General features: G+C 48.2%; 1 protein-coding gene across 3 annotated transcripts in view; it reads left to right on the top strand.

Moving 5' to 3' along the window:
- Nucleotides 1-3,481: 3,481 nt before the first annotated feature.
- Nucleotides 3,482-19,283, top strand: part of OTOF (otoferlin) — a 90,443-nt gene continuing 74,641 nt past the window's right edge. For all 3 annotated transcript variants that reach the window (XM_081592807.1, XM_081592805.1, XM_081592806.1), the window contains exon 1: nt 3,482-3,560. In XM_081592807.1, the coding sequence (XP_081448933.1) occupies nt 3,482-3,560 (79 nt within the window). The remainder of the gene's footprint in view (nt 3,561-19,283) is intronic.

The following is a 19,283-nucleotide window of genomic DNA, read 5'->3' as shown; positions in this document are numbered from 1 at the left end:
TGTGGTTCTGCAGTTTAGCGTCATCCAGCACCAACTCACTTCATCTCTCAGATGAGAGATGTTACCTTCACAGTTCGACTCTGTCCATGACAGCTGATGAAAATGTCAGCTTTCAGAATCCTTAGAAGGCTCTCTGGGACCAATGACAATGGAACTGGGGGCCCCAGGCTTCCAAGAGATGCGAGGGCAGGAAAACTGGGGCCCCGGGAGGAGAAGGAGCTGCAAGGAACGAATGGTTGCGAAGGAGGTGGAAGAGTGTCCACCCATCCTCCAAAATGCAACCACATCTGTTGATTTCTAAATTCTCCATGCAGAACGTGGGCTATGATAAGAACAACATTTGTGAAAGTTGTAAAAGAACAGCAATTAGTTCAAGGTGCCACACTCCAGGAAGGTAGTCCTAATGACCCCCACCCCCAGACAAGGTCCAGTGCCCACTCCCTCCCCCGATTCACAGCTTCCGAGCTGATTCTGCCCATGGACCCTTTGCCCTGGGTTTTATGTGTGTGTATTCTCTTCCATTTGTCTCTTTTGCTTGAGGGCCAGTACTGCATCATATGCACATCTGAAACCCCCGCACCTGGTACTAGGAGTTCAGAACATGTTCACTGAACAACTTTATACTAGAAAGTGAAAGTAAAAGTGCAAGTTGTTCAATCATGTCCAACTCTTTGCCACCCCATGGACTATAAAGTCCATGGAATTCTCCAGGCCAGAATACTGGAGTGAGTAGTCTTTCCTTTCTCCAGGGGTTCTTCCCAACCCAGGGATCGAACCCAGGTCTCCCACATTGCAGGCAGATTCTTTACCAGCTTAGCCACAAGGGAAGCCCAGGAATACTGGAGTGGGTAGCCTATCCCTTCTCCAGCAGATCTTCCCGACCCAGGAATCGAACCAGGGTCTCCTGCATTGCAGGTGAATTCTTTATCAACTGAGCTATCAGGGAACTAAGAGTCAGCCAGATGGGTAGCAGTCAGGAGAGTGGAAATTAACAAGTGGGATCTGGCTTAGGTATCAGAAGGGTCAGTGGTTCAGCTGACAGGTACTCTGTTCTGACCAGGTGGAATTGCTACAGTCTTATAGATATGGAAACTGTAATTCAACAAGGCTGCAGGCCTTGCTTAGGGCAAGCTCAAGGGCTTTTTCCCAAAGACGCGCAGGTCTATAGGAGGCCTCATGAAACTCAGCCCCTTCTTGAGAACCTCCAGAGGGCCTAGGAAGGGGATGGATGTTTTTCCCCTGTAATGCACCTACAAACCTTACAAAGATCACCTGATAAGCCTTACGGCTGGAACATGGTAGTGAATTTACTTCTTTTTTTTAAAAGAGACATTCAACTTCTATTTAATTAGACATTCACGTTTATTGCATAAATACAATATTCTAAAATATTCTTTAACTCAATATGACTAGATAAAACTGAGAAAGGAGAAGAATTTGAGGAAGGGAAGAGAGAAGGAATTAGAACACAAAGAAATAAAGAAAAATAAGATAGAGCAGGAAGGAAGTTCTTATGACGTCCTTCAGGTCACTTGGACTGTAGAATACAAAGGTCAGCAGGCTGTAAAAATTTAATATTTCTTTATTTTTAACCTTCTAACTGTTCAGCTAGGTCACCACGCTCACTCTTTTATTCTGTCAACAGTCACTGAATAGACTACTATCCACAGGACTTCCCTGGTGGTTCAGACGGTAAAGCATCTGCCTACAATGTGGGAGATCCACGTTCAGTCCCTGGGTTGGGAAGATCTCCCAGAGAAGGAAATGGCACCCCACGCCAGTACTCTTGCCTGGAAAATCCCGTGGATGGAGGAACCTAGTAGGCTACAGTCCATGGGGTCGCAAAGAGTTGGACACGACTGAGCGACTTCACTTTCTTTCTTTCTTTTCCACAGGAGACTGTGCAAGCCTCTGGGGCTACAAAGGGGCTGTGCTCCAGGGTCTCCCAGTTCGGGGGAGGTAAGTGGAGCAGCCCAATGAAGCAGTGAATGAGAGGGGGTAGGGGCATCACAGACAAGGACCGCCTGCTGCAGAGACACTTCCACCTGAATCTAGCCAAGAAGCTAAGGGTGTGGCAGGGCATTCCATGCAGAGCAAACGCAAGAGCAAGGGTGCAGCTGGCCCTGCAAAGGCTCCAGGCTCAGGGATTCCAGCCTCCAGGGTCCCTTTCCCCCTGAGCCCCTCCTGGGTGTGCTGCTAGAAGAAAGGAGGGGCAGTTCTCCTCTGGTCCTTGGAAATTCTGCCGCAGACACCCCTTCCCCCACCCCTGGGAGCTGACAATTCTTCCTCAGCACATCTTGCCACCCATGGCCTTAGGACAGCATGGGGTTAGTGCCCGGGACCTAAAGCACTGCCCTTAGTAAAACATAAGCCTCTGAGGCCTTCACAGTCAGGCATCTCCAATCATGCTGAGCCTGCCTCTTGGGCTCCCCAGAAGCACCACTTCCACCCTCCCAGATCCCAAGGTGTCAGGACTGGCCTCTCGGGGTCATAACCTCCATGAAAGTAGAAGGAGGAGAACATTCGTCTTTCCTCTTAGGGCTTCCCTGATGGCTCATTTGGTCATGCGGGAGACCCGGGTTCGATTCCTGGGTTGGGAAGGTCCCCTGGAGAAGGAAATGGCAACTCACTCCAGTATTCTTGCCTGGAGAATTCCATGACAGGGGTGTCTGGCGGCCTACAGACCATGGGGTCACAAAGAGTAGGATATGACTGAACGACTAACACTTTTCAGAGGGTCTGGCCAGCAGGCACAGCCTGGGTGTTGCCTGGTAGATGCTGGTTTTTCAGCGGCAGGGCCCTGCTGCAATTTCTACCTAGCACAGTATGACCCCCCCTGAACAACCAGGCCTGCCCCATCCAGGCCCCCTGAGCCTGGTGGGCAGCAGCAGCCCTGCTGGCCAACTTGACTGGTGGGGGGATGGCGAGGATCACCCTGAAACTGTGCAACAGCCTGGCTTCTGGTGCACAAAGGTCATCAAGCCCCTTCTCCTCCACGGGAGGGGGTGCTGCCCCATACCAGCCTACCCCTCTCATGCCCACTCCTGCCCACTCCTGGTGGCAGGAGAGCTGGCCTGGCAGGCCCTGCAGAGGGGTGGGCTGGCAGCCCCGTTCCAGGAGCTGTGAGAAGACACCTGAAGCTGAGCAGAGCTTTATCTGGGAGCAGGCGGCTGCTGAATAATGAATTCAGACTGTCTGCACTGCTAGGCTGTGCTCAGGCGCACCACACACACACACACACAGATACACACACGCTGGGCTGACAACTTGGAGGGGCGGGGGCTGACAGGGCTGTGAGTCTCTGTGAGTCGCTGGAGGGAGCCGCTGGGCTTGGTTGCCTTGGTCTCTGTGGGCAGCATCAGAGGGAGAGGAGGCGGCGGCGGAAAGGAGGGAGGCGTGAGTGTGCTGAGTGCTCCATCCACAGAGCTCGCTCCTTCCCCGGCTGCTCCTGCCTGGTGGTGCCCGGGCTCCCCGCACCAGCATGGCCCTGCTCGTCCACCTCAAGACGGTCTCCAAGCTGCGGGGCAAGGGCGACCGGATTGCCAAAGTGACTTTCCGAGGTAGGGAAGCCCCCATCTTATGGGGACCCCCAGCTCTGGGCCGACGGGATAGGGCAGCGAGGGAAGGAGGGATTGGAAAACTTCTAGCAAGCTTGGGGCAACGAAGCTTCTTACGGGCAGCCATCTGCCCCTTGCCAGGCTAATCATTATGATTTCTCAAAAATCAGGGTCCCCCTGTTTCCGGATCTGCGTGTGTGTCTCTCCCTGCACTGGCCAATGTGCCAGCCAGAGGATTGTAGAGTCCTTGGCCTACAGGAGGTCCTGGGGAGGCAAAAGCAAGAACCCTACCCCAAGGCTCAGGGGACCCTGGGGCCCCTCCTCCTCTTTCTTTCCCTCCTGCAGGCTGGTTTCTTTGGGCACAGAGTGGGGGTGGGGTCCCAGCCTGGAAGACCCAGGCTCCTAGAAAGCAGCATGATGGAGATACTATTGGCTTCTTTTAGGTCTGTCTGTGGTCAGGGATCCTTTGAGCCCCACAAGCCTCTCTTACTGTCAGTTCTCTTCCTAGCCCCCTAGCATCCAGTCACCATTTACTATGACCTCTGTGCCGCAGCTAGGGGCTGGGCATGACCCAGGCCTGGCCCTCGATGAGCCCACATCCAGTGAGACAGGAGGACCAGGGGACAGACAATAGGACAGGTGTGTGATACAATGAGGATGGGGACAAACGTAGCATGCAAGCTACAGAAGCAGCACCCTGACGCAGACTGGGGGCAGGGTAGTCAGGGAAGGCTTCCAGGAGGAGGTGACACCACACCTGAAACCCAAGGGAACAGCAGGAAGGAGTAAGGTGAAGAGGTAAGAACAGAGCAGACAGAAGTGACAGGATGCCCAAGGTCAGGAGAGGAGCTGGAACATGGGAACAGACCAAGGCTCCATGAGCCTGAATCCCAGAGTAGGTGTGAGCAGAGCAGAGAAGGCAAGGCAGCCTTCACTCCGGGGACAGTGGGCAGTCCCTGAAGACCAGGCTTACCTCTGCTTTTTACTGACCCACCCACCTCTGCCTCTGCCTGGCCACAGCCCAGCCCCCTGGGCCAGGGGCATCTCTGGCAGCCTTTGACCAAAAGCCAGGTGCTCCTCACTAGACATGGGCCTTCCTCCCCTAGAGAGGGGCCTGAGGGTCTGGGCAGGGTGGGTGAACAGGGGAGGAGCTGAGCAAAGCCACCAGACTAAAGAGCAGAATGACCATCAGGGCCCAGGCTGGACACACATCTGCACCTGTGTCAGGAGGGAGAGGGGAGACCATGGCACAGCCTTCCCAGGAGGTCTCCAGCAGCCCCCGAGGCACCCACATCACCCCCTTGGTTGGGCCAGCTCTGGGCACCAGGCCCTGGGTTGTCCACACTGAGGCCTGCTGTCGTAGGGATGGGCAGAGCTGGAGGGGGCTGTGGTGTCCCTGCCGACAGGAGGGAGAGGAACCCCGACAGGAGGGAGAGGAACGGGGGCCTGACTGCCTGTTGCTTCCCACACCCACCCAGACTGCTTTCTCTGCGGTGCCCTAGATCTCCACGTGCCACCTGCCGGCGGGTGCTGCCTTTAGAAAAAGCAAGCATGTCCTCTCAAGTGTCCCTGTGTTGGACAGAGCACAGTATATGGGTCTTTAGCTACAAGTTGCAGTGTTGTTGGTGCTATGGCAGGATAGTCCAGGCTGCACACACCAGTCCCATTATCAGACAGAGAAACCAAGGCGTAGAAAGATCCGTGTATCCTTGGTGGAGGCACCGAGGCATGGTGGGCCCAATCCACAAGTCCTCACCCCCAGCCCTAGTTCTCCATCCTCAAGGCCTCTTTATCCCTCCTGGTGAGCTGGGGGTGAGCACCTTGTCTATCTGATGTTCACCTTTTTCTTTGAGCAATGGGGCCAGTCCTTCACCTCAAGAACTAGCCTATTTGTAACCTGTGCCCTCTGGACTGAGTGGAGGGTCCACTTCTGAGCTCTGCCTCTGCAGCAGATTGGCGGTAGGCAGAGCTCCCGAGGAGGGGGGTTGGGCACCAGGAACAGGCAGATGGCAGGTTTCCAGAATAAATCCATTGCAACAACCAGAGAAGCCCCAGCCATTCACCTGCTGCTGCCAGCAGTTGACTATAGATGCCCCCAAAAACCGACACTAACTATAATTCAGAGGAAACTGACTCACTCTAGAATGTTCCACAGTATCATCCCCTGCACACAACCACTGGTGTCCAGGCAAGTCCGCTGCAGGGAGAAATGAGAAGCCAGTGAACAGTAAGAGAGAGATGCTGGCCCCAAGCTCCCCAGATCCCTTGAGTAAAGCTCAAGACCAAGTGGTATAAGGGAGCACCAGGTGAGTTATGTGTGGCCCTGGTACACAAATTGGTTGAAATACAGCTTGACTTTGCTGTGCCCTCCAGGACACCGAGGAAAGAGCCCTATGGGACTATGGCAGAGAAATCTCTAGATATGGGGTCAAAAGCCCTGGGTCCCACCTGGGTCCTACCCCTGACTTCACCTCTCTGAGCCTCAGTTTCCTCAGCAGTAAAATGGGCATGATAATAAAACTAATCTCATCAGGTTGCTTCAGCGAAAAAATTAGGTATGGGAAAGCATTTACGTGATTGCTGTGTCTGTGAGGCGGCTGTTCCACTTCTACTTCGGGTGGCTTCTGGACTCTGAGTCTTCTTCCCTCCAGCCCAGCTTCCTTCTTCTGTCAGCCAGGAATGAGGAGAGGAAGTACCATGAGAGATATGAGATGAGAGCACGCCTGGGTGTTCCAACCTGTGCCAAGAGCAGGCAAATTGGCCCAGCCTCTGCTCTGGAGGGACCCCCTCCCCCAGCTAAGATGTTCCACAGGAACACAGGCTTGGGGTAGATTTCCCTGAGACCCCTGTTCTCGTACGAGCTGGGCAGGCACCATCTTCATCCCCAGCCATCCATGTTTTCCCTCCACCCCAGATCAGCTGGCCCTTCTACCCTCAGGCTCACTCAGCACACACCACCCAGCTCCACCTGTAGCTCTTGATTCTCACTGTCCCAGTGGCCCACTCCTAACCTGGGCCTACCATCATTCATTCATTCTCTGAATGTGCTGACATTTGTGGCCAGGCCTGGAACTTCCGGGGTGAAGAAGATGCAGTCCCTAACCTCAGGAGCCATGGTCCATTGAGTCAGACATGGAGACACCAGAAGGTGCAGACCCCAGCCCCTCATGCATGTGGACCACTGGGCCTTGGGTCTCTGCTTTGCATAAGCAAGATGGAGACTGTGGTCCTCATTTAACCCAGAGGCTTGAATCAGGACTGGGAGGTCTGGGAAGGAGCCATCCTGACTATAGGACGCTACTCAGAAGGAGGCAGTGGGAGCTTAAGTTTTCCTATTTCAACTCCTGAAATCATTCCCAGCATCAATCACAGAGCCACAGAAGGTGGGGTGGGATGGGCTTCTAGGATCCTCCAGTCTAACTTTCTCCCTGTTTCTCAGCCCCTTCCATGCCCCTGGGCATGATTATCTGGGACCAGCCTCCTGGCCCTCCCTTGCTCTCCATCCCTGAGTTTTCTTGCCAGAATGCTGGGCTTGGGGATTTAATGGGTGAGCTGGGTGATCTCTGGAAGCTGAGTCTGATCTCCACATAATTCTCCTGACCTGGCATTGGCACAGAGGTTTGCTTTATCAAGGCTTCCCCCTTGGCTCAGCTGACTTTTCCTCCTTCTCCTTCTCCCTACCCCACTCCATGGGTTCCCACTACACTGACTTCTTGCCATTCCCCAAAGGTGCCAGGCCTTCTTTATCTCCAGGCCTCGAGACATTGTGTTTCTTCTGCCACCTCCACCTTGAGAAGTCCCATTAATTCTGTGCACCCTTTAAGGCCCAGCTCAGCTGTTACCTCCTCTGTGAAGCCCTCCCTGCCCCCCTTGCAGTACTGTGTGCACACTCCTCCAACCACTCACCTAGGGCACTCTGTAGTTCAGAAGCTGTCCCTGTTTATATGCTGTACTAAGGCTTCCCAGGTGGCACTAGTGGTAAAGAATCTGTGTGCCAATGCAGGAGACATAAGAGACATGGGTTTGATCCCTGGGTCGGGAAGATCCCCTGGAGGAGGGCATGGCAACCCCCTCCAGTATTCTTGCCTGGAGAATCCCATGGACAGAGGAGCCTGGTGGGCTACAGTCTAAGCACCTTCAAGACAGCGATCTGATCTTAGCTCTCCTAATTGAGCCCTATGCTGGGCACTGGGCCAGGTCATCAAAATGAATAGGAAATGGCATGTTTTTGAACTTGTTAGTGGGTTTGAATCCTTCTTCCTCTGTGGCACTGCCACTCTGGCTTAGGGTCCTCAACTGTGAATGTCCCCGCCCCCTGCTGTCTATCCCAGAGGATCTTCCAAGGCCCCAGCGGGAGGCTAACTTCATCCTCTAGTAAATGTTGGGGAGTCCAGCTCTGGCCCAAAGGTCAGAAGCAAGAGGGGCTATACAGCCCCCACCCCACCTGCTTCATGGAATATGCTTATTCTGAGCATCACTGCCTAAAGTGCAAGGTACATGGTGGGGCTTTAAAAAACCAGGATCTCACAATCCAATAGGGGAAAGAAATATACGCAGATATAATAGAGAAACACTGCCAGGCATAGAGGGCCAAGGTGTGCTTAGGGCCAGGGTATTGCATAAACTGCAATACATTCAAAGGATGGCAGCTTGCCCCCGTACACACATACACACAGAGGTCAAGGAAAGCTTTTTGAGAGGACAGAGGAGGAGACAGAGGAGGCGAGGTTAAGGAAGCACTTAAGCTGAGTTTTGAATAGCTGCTTGCACAAGTGGAGATGTGGAAGGAAGCCGAGGATCTTTGCTCGGAGGAGACGAGGCCATTCTGGGTGAGGAACTGACAGGACCAGAGGCCAGAGGAGTGAAATCCCAGTTAAATCCAATGGCTGGGCAGCCACTAGGTTTGGCTGCAACAGAGGTGGCAGGCAGTCAGTGGAGGCCGACAAGCCTGGAAAGGAGCGAGGGGCTGGGTGGGTGATTTCGTGCTGGGAAGGGGTTAGGGCCCTCTCTGAGCACTGAGGACAAGATTCCTCTACTCTCTGCTGCTACAGGGGCCACCACAGGTTCCAAGTTGGATTTATTTTCCCATTAAAAAGGTGGAGCTTTCCCTCTTGGTGAGACGTGATTTCTCTGGAGACTTCTCTGCCATCCCTGATGAAGGAGGCAGAGAGGATCCCAGTGTCCCAGCCCTGAGATGCTCCTGGATGCCTGGATCTGCCGGTGCACACTGGCTCCACTCAGCACCTCCTCTCTGGGAGGACGTGGGGTGGGCATTGTCCCTGTTGAAGGCAGCAGAGGGAGGGGACCCTCAGGACAGCCCTGCAGTGCACAGCTGGCTGTGGACATGGCTCTGCGCCTCTGCGGGTCCCCTGAGGGATGTGTGCCTGCCTCCTCCACTCTTCACAGCACTCACAGGTGGGGGGCAGGATCTTCTCTGCCGAAAGCCCTTGGTGATAAATGTCCCCCGACACCGACCCAGCCAGACCAAACCAGTGCAGATCTCAGAGAACAGCAGAGCATGCTGCATGTTGCCCAGGCTTCTCCTGCTCTGATGAGGAGGAGATCATTTTATGATGTTGAAACGACCATAAAATTGGCCTCTACTATAAACGGCCCTCAGCAAAAATGCTGCTGGAAGGAAATGTGCTCAAAATCAGACTTGCAAATAATTCCCCTGAATTGCAAAGTCTTGGTTATCTTACCCACCTTTACTGATAACACAAAAGCTATATCCCTTCCCCCTACTCCCTTCCCTGGGTCCAATCTTTTTTTTTTTTTTTTCCATTATTAACTTTTTAGAATGGAAAAATCTCAAATAAATACAAGAGTAGGGAAAATAGTACAATTGCCCTCAAGTTTTCCCCATGCAGTCTTAATAGCTATCAACTCATGGACATGTTTGTTTCATCTGTACCCTTTCCTACTCCCACCCATCAAATTATTTGAAAGTAAATCCCAACACCACATCATTTCCTCTGTAAATATTCGATATATAGATATAAAAATCAAGGGCTAAAAACACCCCACACATTATTCACAAAAATAACAATAATTCTTTAATATTATCAAGTATTCAGTCAGTGATCAAGTTTCTAATTGTCTCATTGATGTCATAAACTCTTTCCCAGTTCATTAAAAGCTATATTTTAATGTGTTTTGTAAGTCAAGTATTTAGTCATTAGTTCACTCCTTTCATTCATCCAGGTAATAACATTCATTGAGAGCTAGTTATGAGCTAAGTGCTATTCCAGGCAATGAAATGACAGCAGTCAATGAGACAGACATGGTCCTTGCCCTCAAGGGAAGACAGTCATTGTACAGGTCACTGTGAGTGTGATGAGTGTTCTGGAAAGGGAGGGACAGGTGCCAGGCAGCATGAGGCAAGGGAAGCCCACTCAGACCAGGAGCTCCCGAAGCCTCCCTAAGAGGGTGAGTCAACGAGATGAAACTAGAAAAATACACAGGCCCAGGGAGGAGATTTGCTGAGCAGGGGATGGGCTGATATTTAAACACTCTTGAGTGAGGATAGCATGTTAGCAGAAACAACACTCACAAAAGGCCCCAATGCAGGCAGAGGGGCTACTCTCAGTACAGATATAATGGTGTGGAACTGTGTCAAGGGCTTAGGGAACAAGGAGTGCTGGAAGGGCCTCGGCTGGGAGTGGGTGGAGGGGAGGCCGGGCTCAAACACAGAGGGTCTTCAACGTCACACCCTGGAGTTTGAACTTTGCCTTGTAAGTGGGAGTCACCGAGGCTCTTGGCAGGAGAATGGAGTGGGAAGATCTGATTTGGGGAAGCACACTCTGGAGCTCAGAAGCCCAGGGAGGGGCAGTGGCACAGGCAGAGGGTTGTGCCTTAACAGGGTGCTGTGGGTTTGGAGAGAAGGAGTGTCATTGGTTCAGAGAGGGGACAGTTCTGGGGTTGGCGGTAAGCAAGAAGGCAGGACAAAAGTGCCTTCTGGATTCCATACTTGAGTACCTGGGTGGACATTGAGGCCACCGATGGAGCGTGCAAGGAAGAGCAAGTCTGAGGCACACAAAGAGGATAGGCTTGCCTGCAAGTCATTCTAATGAGTATGTCCCCCGGAAAGTCAGAAATTTCACTCGGTACCCTGTATACCCAGGAAAGGGGTCGGAATCCAGTGGTTGGGAGTCCAGATGGTAAGGCATAGGAGAAGGTGAGATATGCTTGGTTCTTACAGGACTGCTTTGGGATCAAATGAAAAAGCTGATATATATGAAAGGCTCTACAAACCGTAAATTGCTGTGCAACATAAGGATTATGCTAATTATTCCAGGGCCCCTCATGCTACAGCCTTCTACAGAGAGAGAAAGAGAGTAGACCGTGACCCTGGGGACCCCATGGACCCAAGGACTGGTGGGGCAGGAGTTCTCCTTTGGACTCCTGCCCGTTGTTGACACCCCAAATTCTGCCAGACATGACAATGATGGGGTGAAAACACCTGGAGCCATCACCATCCAGGTGGGCTCCTCCGGCACAGGTACCTCACCAGGTTCCCTGGGGCCAGCACAGTGCACAGAACAGACCCCAAACAGAAGAGACAGGGAAGCAGCACAGCTTATAGGTGCAGCAGGAGAAGCCAAGCAGTTAGCAGTGGGGGATACTGAAGCCGCCGAGCCAAGCAGCACCAGTCAGTGATCTGTTTCCTCCACTGACAGTTCCAGAAAGGGCTCCTGAGACAGAGAATACCACGTGATCATTTCTACCTTTGGCCTCTTATCTCCTTCCTGCCTGGACTGATGTCTACCCCCAAGAGGTTGGCCCAACAGTCATTGCTTCTATTTTATTTTATATTTCAAAGCAAACAGGCTCATCAACTTAACTGGAGGTCAATTTTCACTCAATGTTTTTTTTTAAAGCCCAGGTTTAAGAAGTCAGGACTGCGGTTTTAACAATATTTTTTTTATCCCATTTAAGGATGTAAAAAGAGTCACCTTTCCATTAGGCTTCATTATTTTCCCAGTGCCTGACACAGAGAAGGTACTCTGCACAGCTTGTGGGTCACTGAGACCTCAAGCTCCTCCATCTATCACAGAATGGGAGAATACAAGATGCACCAGTTGCTGAGTGTGTGGCTGGTTCTGTCCTAGGCTCAAGGGGAAACACCACACTCTCTTTACCTTAGTGCCTGGGTCTAAAAAAAACTGGGAACCAGAGCCATCAGTTAGTCACACAGAAAAATCAGTGTGAGGCAGTGCCTGGAAGGAAGTACAGGTTTGAGCTGAGCCAGAGAGATGGGGTTTACAATTCCCGGCCCCGCCCCTGCCTCTCAGCTGGATCCCTAACCTAAGCCTGAGTTTTCACTGAGTCCCTGGGTGTTAACAGGGTGAGGGAAGGGGAAATAAGTAAGTGGAGGTAAGAAATGATATTTGAGTAAGATTTTCAAAAAACAAAGGGTGAGAGGTAGATGGGGCCTCCATCTAACTGAGAAATGGGGCAAAGGAAGGGACAACCTCCCCTGTGGGAGGCCCAGGGACTCTACAGAACCCAAACTTGGCTCTCAGAGTTGCTGGCAATCTTTGGAGAGTATACACTATTTAAGGAACTGAAGGAATAGCTGCTTTCCTGGAAAATTCTTTTCAATTGAATTTCTTCATTCTACTGTAGCATCAGTTGTCATTATAAAATTCAATAGACTGTGTTCCTCATAGGGGTAGAAGTGTTATTTCAAGAGAGAATCGGAAACAACTGAACAATTAAGTCCTTAGAGACATGGAAGATTTGACAGCATCATCAAGCACCTTGACCTAACTGGCATTTCTAGAACCTTTCACTCCCAAACTGAAAAAATACACATTCTTCCCATATGTACACAGAGTATTTATCAAGACAGGCCATATACTAGATAATTAAACAAGTCACAATACATTTCGAAAGACCAACATCTTACAGAGCGTATTTTCTGACCCCACTGGCATTCAATTAGAAATAAAACACATAAGAGATCTTTAAAAATTCCAAATATTCAGAAATTAAATAATACCCTTCTAAATAACCTGTGGTCAAAGAGAAAACAAAAGCAAAATTATGATATTTCTAACTGGATGTTAATAAAAATACAACACATCAACATTTATAGCTTTAAATACTTATAGCAGAAAAGAAAAATATATGCAATCAATGATTTTGGTTCCTGCATTAAGAAGCTACTAAAAGAAAAGCAAATTAAACCCAAGAATAAAAACATTATGCTAAATGTAGTAAGCCAGGCACAAAAGACCATATATCATAGGATTCAATTTGTATGAAAAGGTCAGAATAGAAAAAAAAAATATAAAGACAGAAAATGGATTAGTTGTTGCCAGGGGCTGGAAGGAGAGGATGATGGGAAGTGATTGCTAATGAGTATGAGGTTTCTTCTGGGGTGATGAAAATATTCTAGAATTAGTGATGAAGGTTGCACAACCTTGTAAATATACAAAACTCACTGATTTGTACACTTTCAATGGGTGAACTCTATGGTTTGTGAATTATGTTTCAATAAATAAAAATAAATACAATCTAAAAGATTAAGTCCACAGATAATAAAAAGAAAGAAATAGAAGACAAACAACATAGAAAACTAACAGAGTTCTTTTAAAAAAATAATAATAAAATAGGTAAAGTATAGCAAGATTGAACAAGAAAAAAAGCAAGAAAACACAAATTACCAATATCAGAAAGGTAAGAGGGGATATAATTACATTAAAAGGAAAATGAGGGAATATTATGAATAATGTTATCTCAATAAATTTCTACAACTCAGATGAAAGAGCGGAGAAGGCAATGGCACCCCACTCCAGTACTCTTTTGTCTGGAAAACCCCATGATGGAGGATCCTGGCAGGCTTCAGTCCATGGGGTCGCTAAGAGTCGAACAAGACTGAGCGACTTCACTTTCACTTTTCACTTTCATGCATTGGAGAAGGAAATGGCAACCCACTCCAGTGTTCTTGCCTGGAGAATCCCAGGAACAGGGGAGCCTGGTGGGCTGCCATCTATGCAGTTGCACAGAGTCGGACACGACTGAAGTGACTTAGCAGCAGCAGCAGCAGATGAAAGAGACAAATCCCTTGAAAAATAACTGACCAACATCGACACAAAAAAGTCCAGTACCTATTAAAGACATTAACTTTGTATAACAAGGATAATAATGATGTTGGTGGTGGTGGCGTAAACTGCTTTTCCATAAAGAAGACTTCAGGTCTGGATAGCTTCACTCGTGAATCCCAAAAAATACTTAAAGAAAAAATAATACCAATCTTACACAAGCTCTCAGAAAATAGAGAAGAACGAACACTTTGTAACTCATTTTTGATACCAAAATCTGATAAAGACTTTGTACAAATAGAAAATTAGAGCCCAATATCCCTCATGAACAAAGATGTAAAAATACTTAACAAAATATTAGTCAGTTGAGTAGCACTATACAAAAGAGAGAGCACATCATGACAAGTGAGCTTTATCCCAGGAATGCAAGGTTGGGTTAAAATTGTAAAAATAATGACTGGCTAGAACTCTAGCACCAATGTTGAATAAAAGTGGACAACCTTGCCTTGCTTATGATATGGATATAGAAATGGCCAATAAACACATGAAAATGTGATCATCATTAGTCATTGGAAAAATTAAACTCAAAAATCAAAATCAATTACAACTTCACATGCACTAGAATGTAAAAGTCTGACAATAACCAAATGTTGGTGAGGATATAGAACAATTATATTTTTTTACATTGTGGACGGGATTATAAAATAGTATAATCACTTTGCAAATCTGTTTGGCAATTTCTTCCAAAGTTAAACATAAGCATATGCTATAACCCAGTGATTCTGCTGTTAGATATTTCCCCAAGAGAAATGAAATGATAGTTGCACAAAAATACTTTTTCAAGAATGTTCACAGCTTCTTTACTCATAATATTTCATGACATTGAAAGCATTCTCAAAAGTATGAACAAGAAAATGGATAAACAAATTATAATCTATTCATACTACAGAAATTGCTCAACAATAAAATTGAATGAATTACTGATATATGCAACCACAAAACTGCATTTTGGGTGAATCACAAAAGTATTACATTGACTGCAAGAAGCTAGATACACAAAAGTACATTTTGTATGATACCACTTATAAAAGTTTAAAATCAAAAGTTAGAAATCAGAGCAGTGGTTTACCTATGAGGGGTAGAGATTGATGGAGTGGGGGCATGCAGGGAGGGAATGTCTTGAGAATTGGAAATGTTCTTGATCAATGTGTCTTGATTATATGGTGAGCACAAAAGTATATGCATTTATCGAAACTCGTTGAGTTGTGCACTTAAGATCTGTGAATGTAATACTGTAAAGCAATTATCCTTCAATTAAAAATAAATAATTTGTGAATGTAAATTTTACCTTGTTTAAAAGAAAAGAGCTAATCATACCAAAATTACCTAGACTTTGAAAAATATTACATAAGATGAGGTAGAAAATTGCTCCTGATTATATACTACTAAAAATAAGCTACAAAATGTGATTCATAATAGAGGAAACCATTTTTATATTTAAGTCACAACTTAAATGTCAAAAGAAAAAGCAGGACTCTTTGGCAGAATAATAGCCATCTTTTAATTAGGTAATGAGCTATGTACCAGGTATATAAGCACTATCATTTTCTCCATTTTATGGATGAGGAAACTAAGACAAAGACTGGTTAACTTCTTCAAGAGCATACAGCCAGCAAGTGACAGAGCTGGGCTTCGGACTCAGGGAGCCTGGCCCACGAGCCTTAACCACCATCTGGTGGCCCCTTGTGCTTGTAAGGGACTTAATGCTTTACTCAGACTTTCACAGAAACAATCTCGTGCTGACCCTCACAGTGGTTCCAGGATGTAGGGTTGTCCAGGTTAATTGCCCCAAGTTTAGAGATGATGGGCTTCCCAGGTGGCACAGTGGTAAAGAATCCACCTGCCAATTCAGGAGGCACAAGAGAGGTGGGTTCAATCCCTGGGTCGGGAAGATCCCCTAGAGGAGGAGATGGCAACCTGTTCCAGTATTCTTGCCTGGGCAATCCTATGGACAGAGGAACGTGGCAGTCTACAGTCCATGGGGTCACAAAGAGTCAAACATGACTGAGCACACACGCACATTAGAGATGATGACTCTGAGACCCCGGGGTTGAGTAGCCAGCTCCAGGCCTCCAGCCTGAGCCTCAGTACACGGCCCCAAACCTGGGCTAGACCTGGCTCTTTTTCTGCACACAGGGCCCTGCCTCCCCACAGTCATGGAAGTAGCTGGCCTTTGAAAAGGAACAGGCTGATTGGAACTAGGGGGGAATGAAAATAGCTGGGCCACCCCTCTTGAGTTGCTGTGGGAGAGCAGGGGGACAGAAGATTTGGGGGCCATCACAGCACTGTGATATGGAACGGGGTGACTGCCAGGCCACCCTCCATACAGTCCAGACGGTGAGGTCTGGCTAATTTGAAACAATGCAAAGAAATAGTAGTGGCAGGTCTCAGTCACAAGCAGAGTGCTTTGCCCTTCTTCTCAGCTCACACAGGGAAAAGAATAATGTCAGGTGCCAACATGGCCCAGAGGGCTAGGTCCTGGGCAAAACTTGCCATGTCCCTGAAGCTTGTCCTCAGGACATTCTCTTTCCCCTTAATGGTCCACTCCCCCCAACCCCAGGCCCTCTCAGGATCCCAGGACACCCCCTTCACCCCAGGTCTTCCTTTGGGGGCTGCTCCCTGAGGGGAGACCCTTTTCATTCTTCCCTTCACCATCACTATCTCTTGTCCTGCATCCCGCTCCTTCCGGCTCCATTGTCTGCTTCAACCATTCAAACCTTTGCTCACTCTGTTCTCTGCCTGAGTCCATTCTCTCTCCCTTTCCCTCAATCTCTCTGAATTTCTACATTCCATCTGACCTTCCAGTGTTAACTGCCCATACTTCTGCAATGTCTCCCTTGACCTGCTAATTTGAAGTCATTTTTCTTTCTCCTGTGTTCTCAATTTATTTTCACTTTTTTGCATGCCAGCAACCAAATTTTGCCTTATATAGTAGCCTTTTACATGCCTGACCTATCCCCACCTTTGGATAGTAATAAAGTTCTTCAGATCACATCCTGATTCTAATTATCTTTGTGAAACACCTGGCCCACCCTCCTCCATGGCCAAATGTCTGTGCTTTCAGCAGAAATAGAAGACCCTCTATTGTGCGAGAATGAGTGAACATATACCAGCTCACAGCCCAGTCGCTACATGCCTGCCTATTCTCAAGGTCTGGCTCTAGCAAGGTAAACTGGAAGAGAGAGCTGTTTGGTGCAGATGGGATGTTTCGCACCTTTAAGTCACATTGCATGAAAGCTAGTGCTCCATCCTGCATGACGAGACAATCTCATTTAGGATAGTAGTAGCAGCGTGGATATTTCCAAATGGCAAATGACATACAACTTACTTCCATTAAGCTTTGCACTCCTGGTCTGCTCTATTTGGATATATCTGATGTCATGGCACTCATTACAGTGTGATCACAGAGTCTGCTATTCAAACTTCATTTATTGACTCAAGGAGGATTTTATTTCAAACTCATAAGCCTCCAAAGGAATGAAGGATGCTGTTCAATTTTCCCCATCTAATCTTCTGCTCATTATATCCACAAAAGCCTCTCACCTGTAGGGAACAGCCATATCCTTTCTCGCAAGCCTTATTCTCAATCTCAGTGGCAACAATGGTGATTGGATATTGGGATTTTCAATGGTTTTGTCTGAAGGTCATTTAAAATGGAGCTGAAATGTCAACAAGACTGGTATTGAGTAGAGTAGACGTTAAGTGGAAATGAACTTGAAATGAGAGATGGGGTGAGTAATCCCCACTGATAACTTGGAAAGGGGCTCTGCTCTAGTGAATAGAAAAGGACCACTGGAACGATCGCTGCCCCTGTACAAATCCTCCTAAAAAGTGAGCTTCCAAAACTGCTTAATGACATTCTCTTTTCTTAATAAGTTGTCCTTTCCACTGTTCTGTACCACTGATTTGATTTTTTTCAGGAAACCTTTTTTTTTTTTTTTAATATCTAGAGGTAAAATTTAGCTCATCCTGTTTGACAATATTCAACCACACTTAAATCCCCGGAGCCTGAGGCAGTGAGGTTTTACTGCTTTTCAAAACAGAGTCCTGATGTATAAATTCTGCAGTGGCTGATTTCATGGTGTTTTATGTGTTTTCCAACGAGGCTGTAGGAAATAGACAAGCAGAGGAAGGTTTGAACCCTGGTGGCTTCAGGCACGTTTGAAGCCTGATAGCATCTTGCACTCTCCCTCTCACCTGCCCTCCCCTCTGGCTGGGTTGCTCAGTTTCACTCCAGGAATCCCTTGAACACAGCCATATCTAGGCTTCATTACCATCTTCCAGGATGAAAAGGCCTTTGATTATTCCGAGCAGCAGGTCCTTGGGGGAGCCCCAATGCACAAATACGCTCACCAGATTCTCAATTTGTGTTGCGTATTGCCTGCGGGAAAAATTAAAAGAGGCTCAGATACCATCCTTCATGCTTCCCTCTCCTCTCCCGGCTGCCCTGGGGTTTGTCGTTGAGAGTTTTCTTTTCAGTTTTTTGTTTTGCTTTGTTTTGTCCCCGGTTAGTGCTAAAGGGTCTTTCTTTCCCATCTGTCTACTCCATATCTATTTTTTGTGTCTCTAGCTTTTTCTTTATAGTTTTGTCCCCATTATCTGAGATGCCCCACATGCCTCCCCACATGCCCCCGTCCTCCAAGTGTGCACACACACGCACACACATACACACACATAACACTCACACACACACACCTTTCCTCAGACCATCCACCTAGACACAAACACCCTGGCACAAATTCCTGGCTGCCTCCTTGTCAGCTCCATACTGAACTAAGACTTGCTTCTAAATTCTAAAAACCAGGCAAGCCCTGGAGATCTCTGTACTGACTCTCATTACACAGATGAGGCCGCCAAGGCCAGAGGAGAGAAGTGGGTCCCAGGGGACTGGGGTCCCCTTATTGTGGAGGATCAGAGGGGACTCACTCCAGCACCTCCCTGGCTGGGCGCTGATCCTGCCAGGTCTCCAGGTGTTTCCAGGGAGAGGAGTATGGCATGCTCCCCCACCACCAAGTCTCTCCTGAGTCCCCAGCCTGCCCACCAGTGACAACCTACACTAACCTTCAGAATGGAGCAGATTTCAACCTGGAAGTAGCATTTCAGCGAAATGGTCCAGTGGTTTAGGTTTGTTGTTCATTCTCTCAGTCATGTCCAACTCTTTTGCGACCCCATGGACTGTAGCACGCCAGGCCTCCCTGTCCATCACCAGCTCCCAGAGTTTACTCAAACTCATATCCATTGAGTCAGTGATGCCATCCAACCATCTCATCCTCTGTCGTCCCCTTCTCCTCCTGCCTTCAATCTTTCCCAGCATCAGGGTCTTTTCCAATGAGTCAGCTTTTCGCATCAGGTGGCCAAAGGATTGGAGTTTCAGCTTCAGCATCAGTCCTTCCAATGAATAGTCAGGGTTCATTTCCTTTAGGATGGACTGGTTTGATCACTTTGCAGTCCAAAGGACTCTCAAGAGTCTTCTCCAACAGCACATTTCAAAAGCATCGATTCTTCGGCACTCAGCCTTCTTTATGGTCCAACTCTCACATCTGTACGTGACTACTGGAAAACTGCGCCACCTGGGAAGCCCTGGTTTACGTTGGTGGGGACTTGAAAGCATTCTTTC

This window comes from Giraffa tippelskirchi, chromosome 4, assembly GCF_054371585.1.
Source record: "Giraffa tippelskirchi isolate mGirTip1 chromosome 4, T2T-mGirTip1v1.2.pri, whole genome shotgun sequence".
In the NCBI taxonomy this organism is placed as follows: domain Eukaryota; kingdom Metazoa; phylum Chordata; class Mammalia; order Artiodactyla; family Giraffidae; genus Giraffa; species Giraffa tippelskirchi.
The sequence above is the reverse complement of the archived record's forward strand: the minus strand, read 5'-3'. Positions and strand labels throughout refer to the sequence as shown.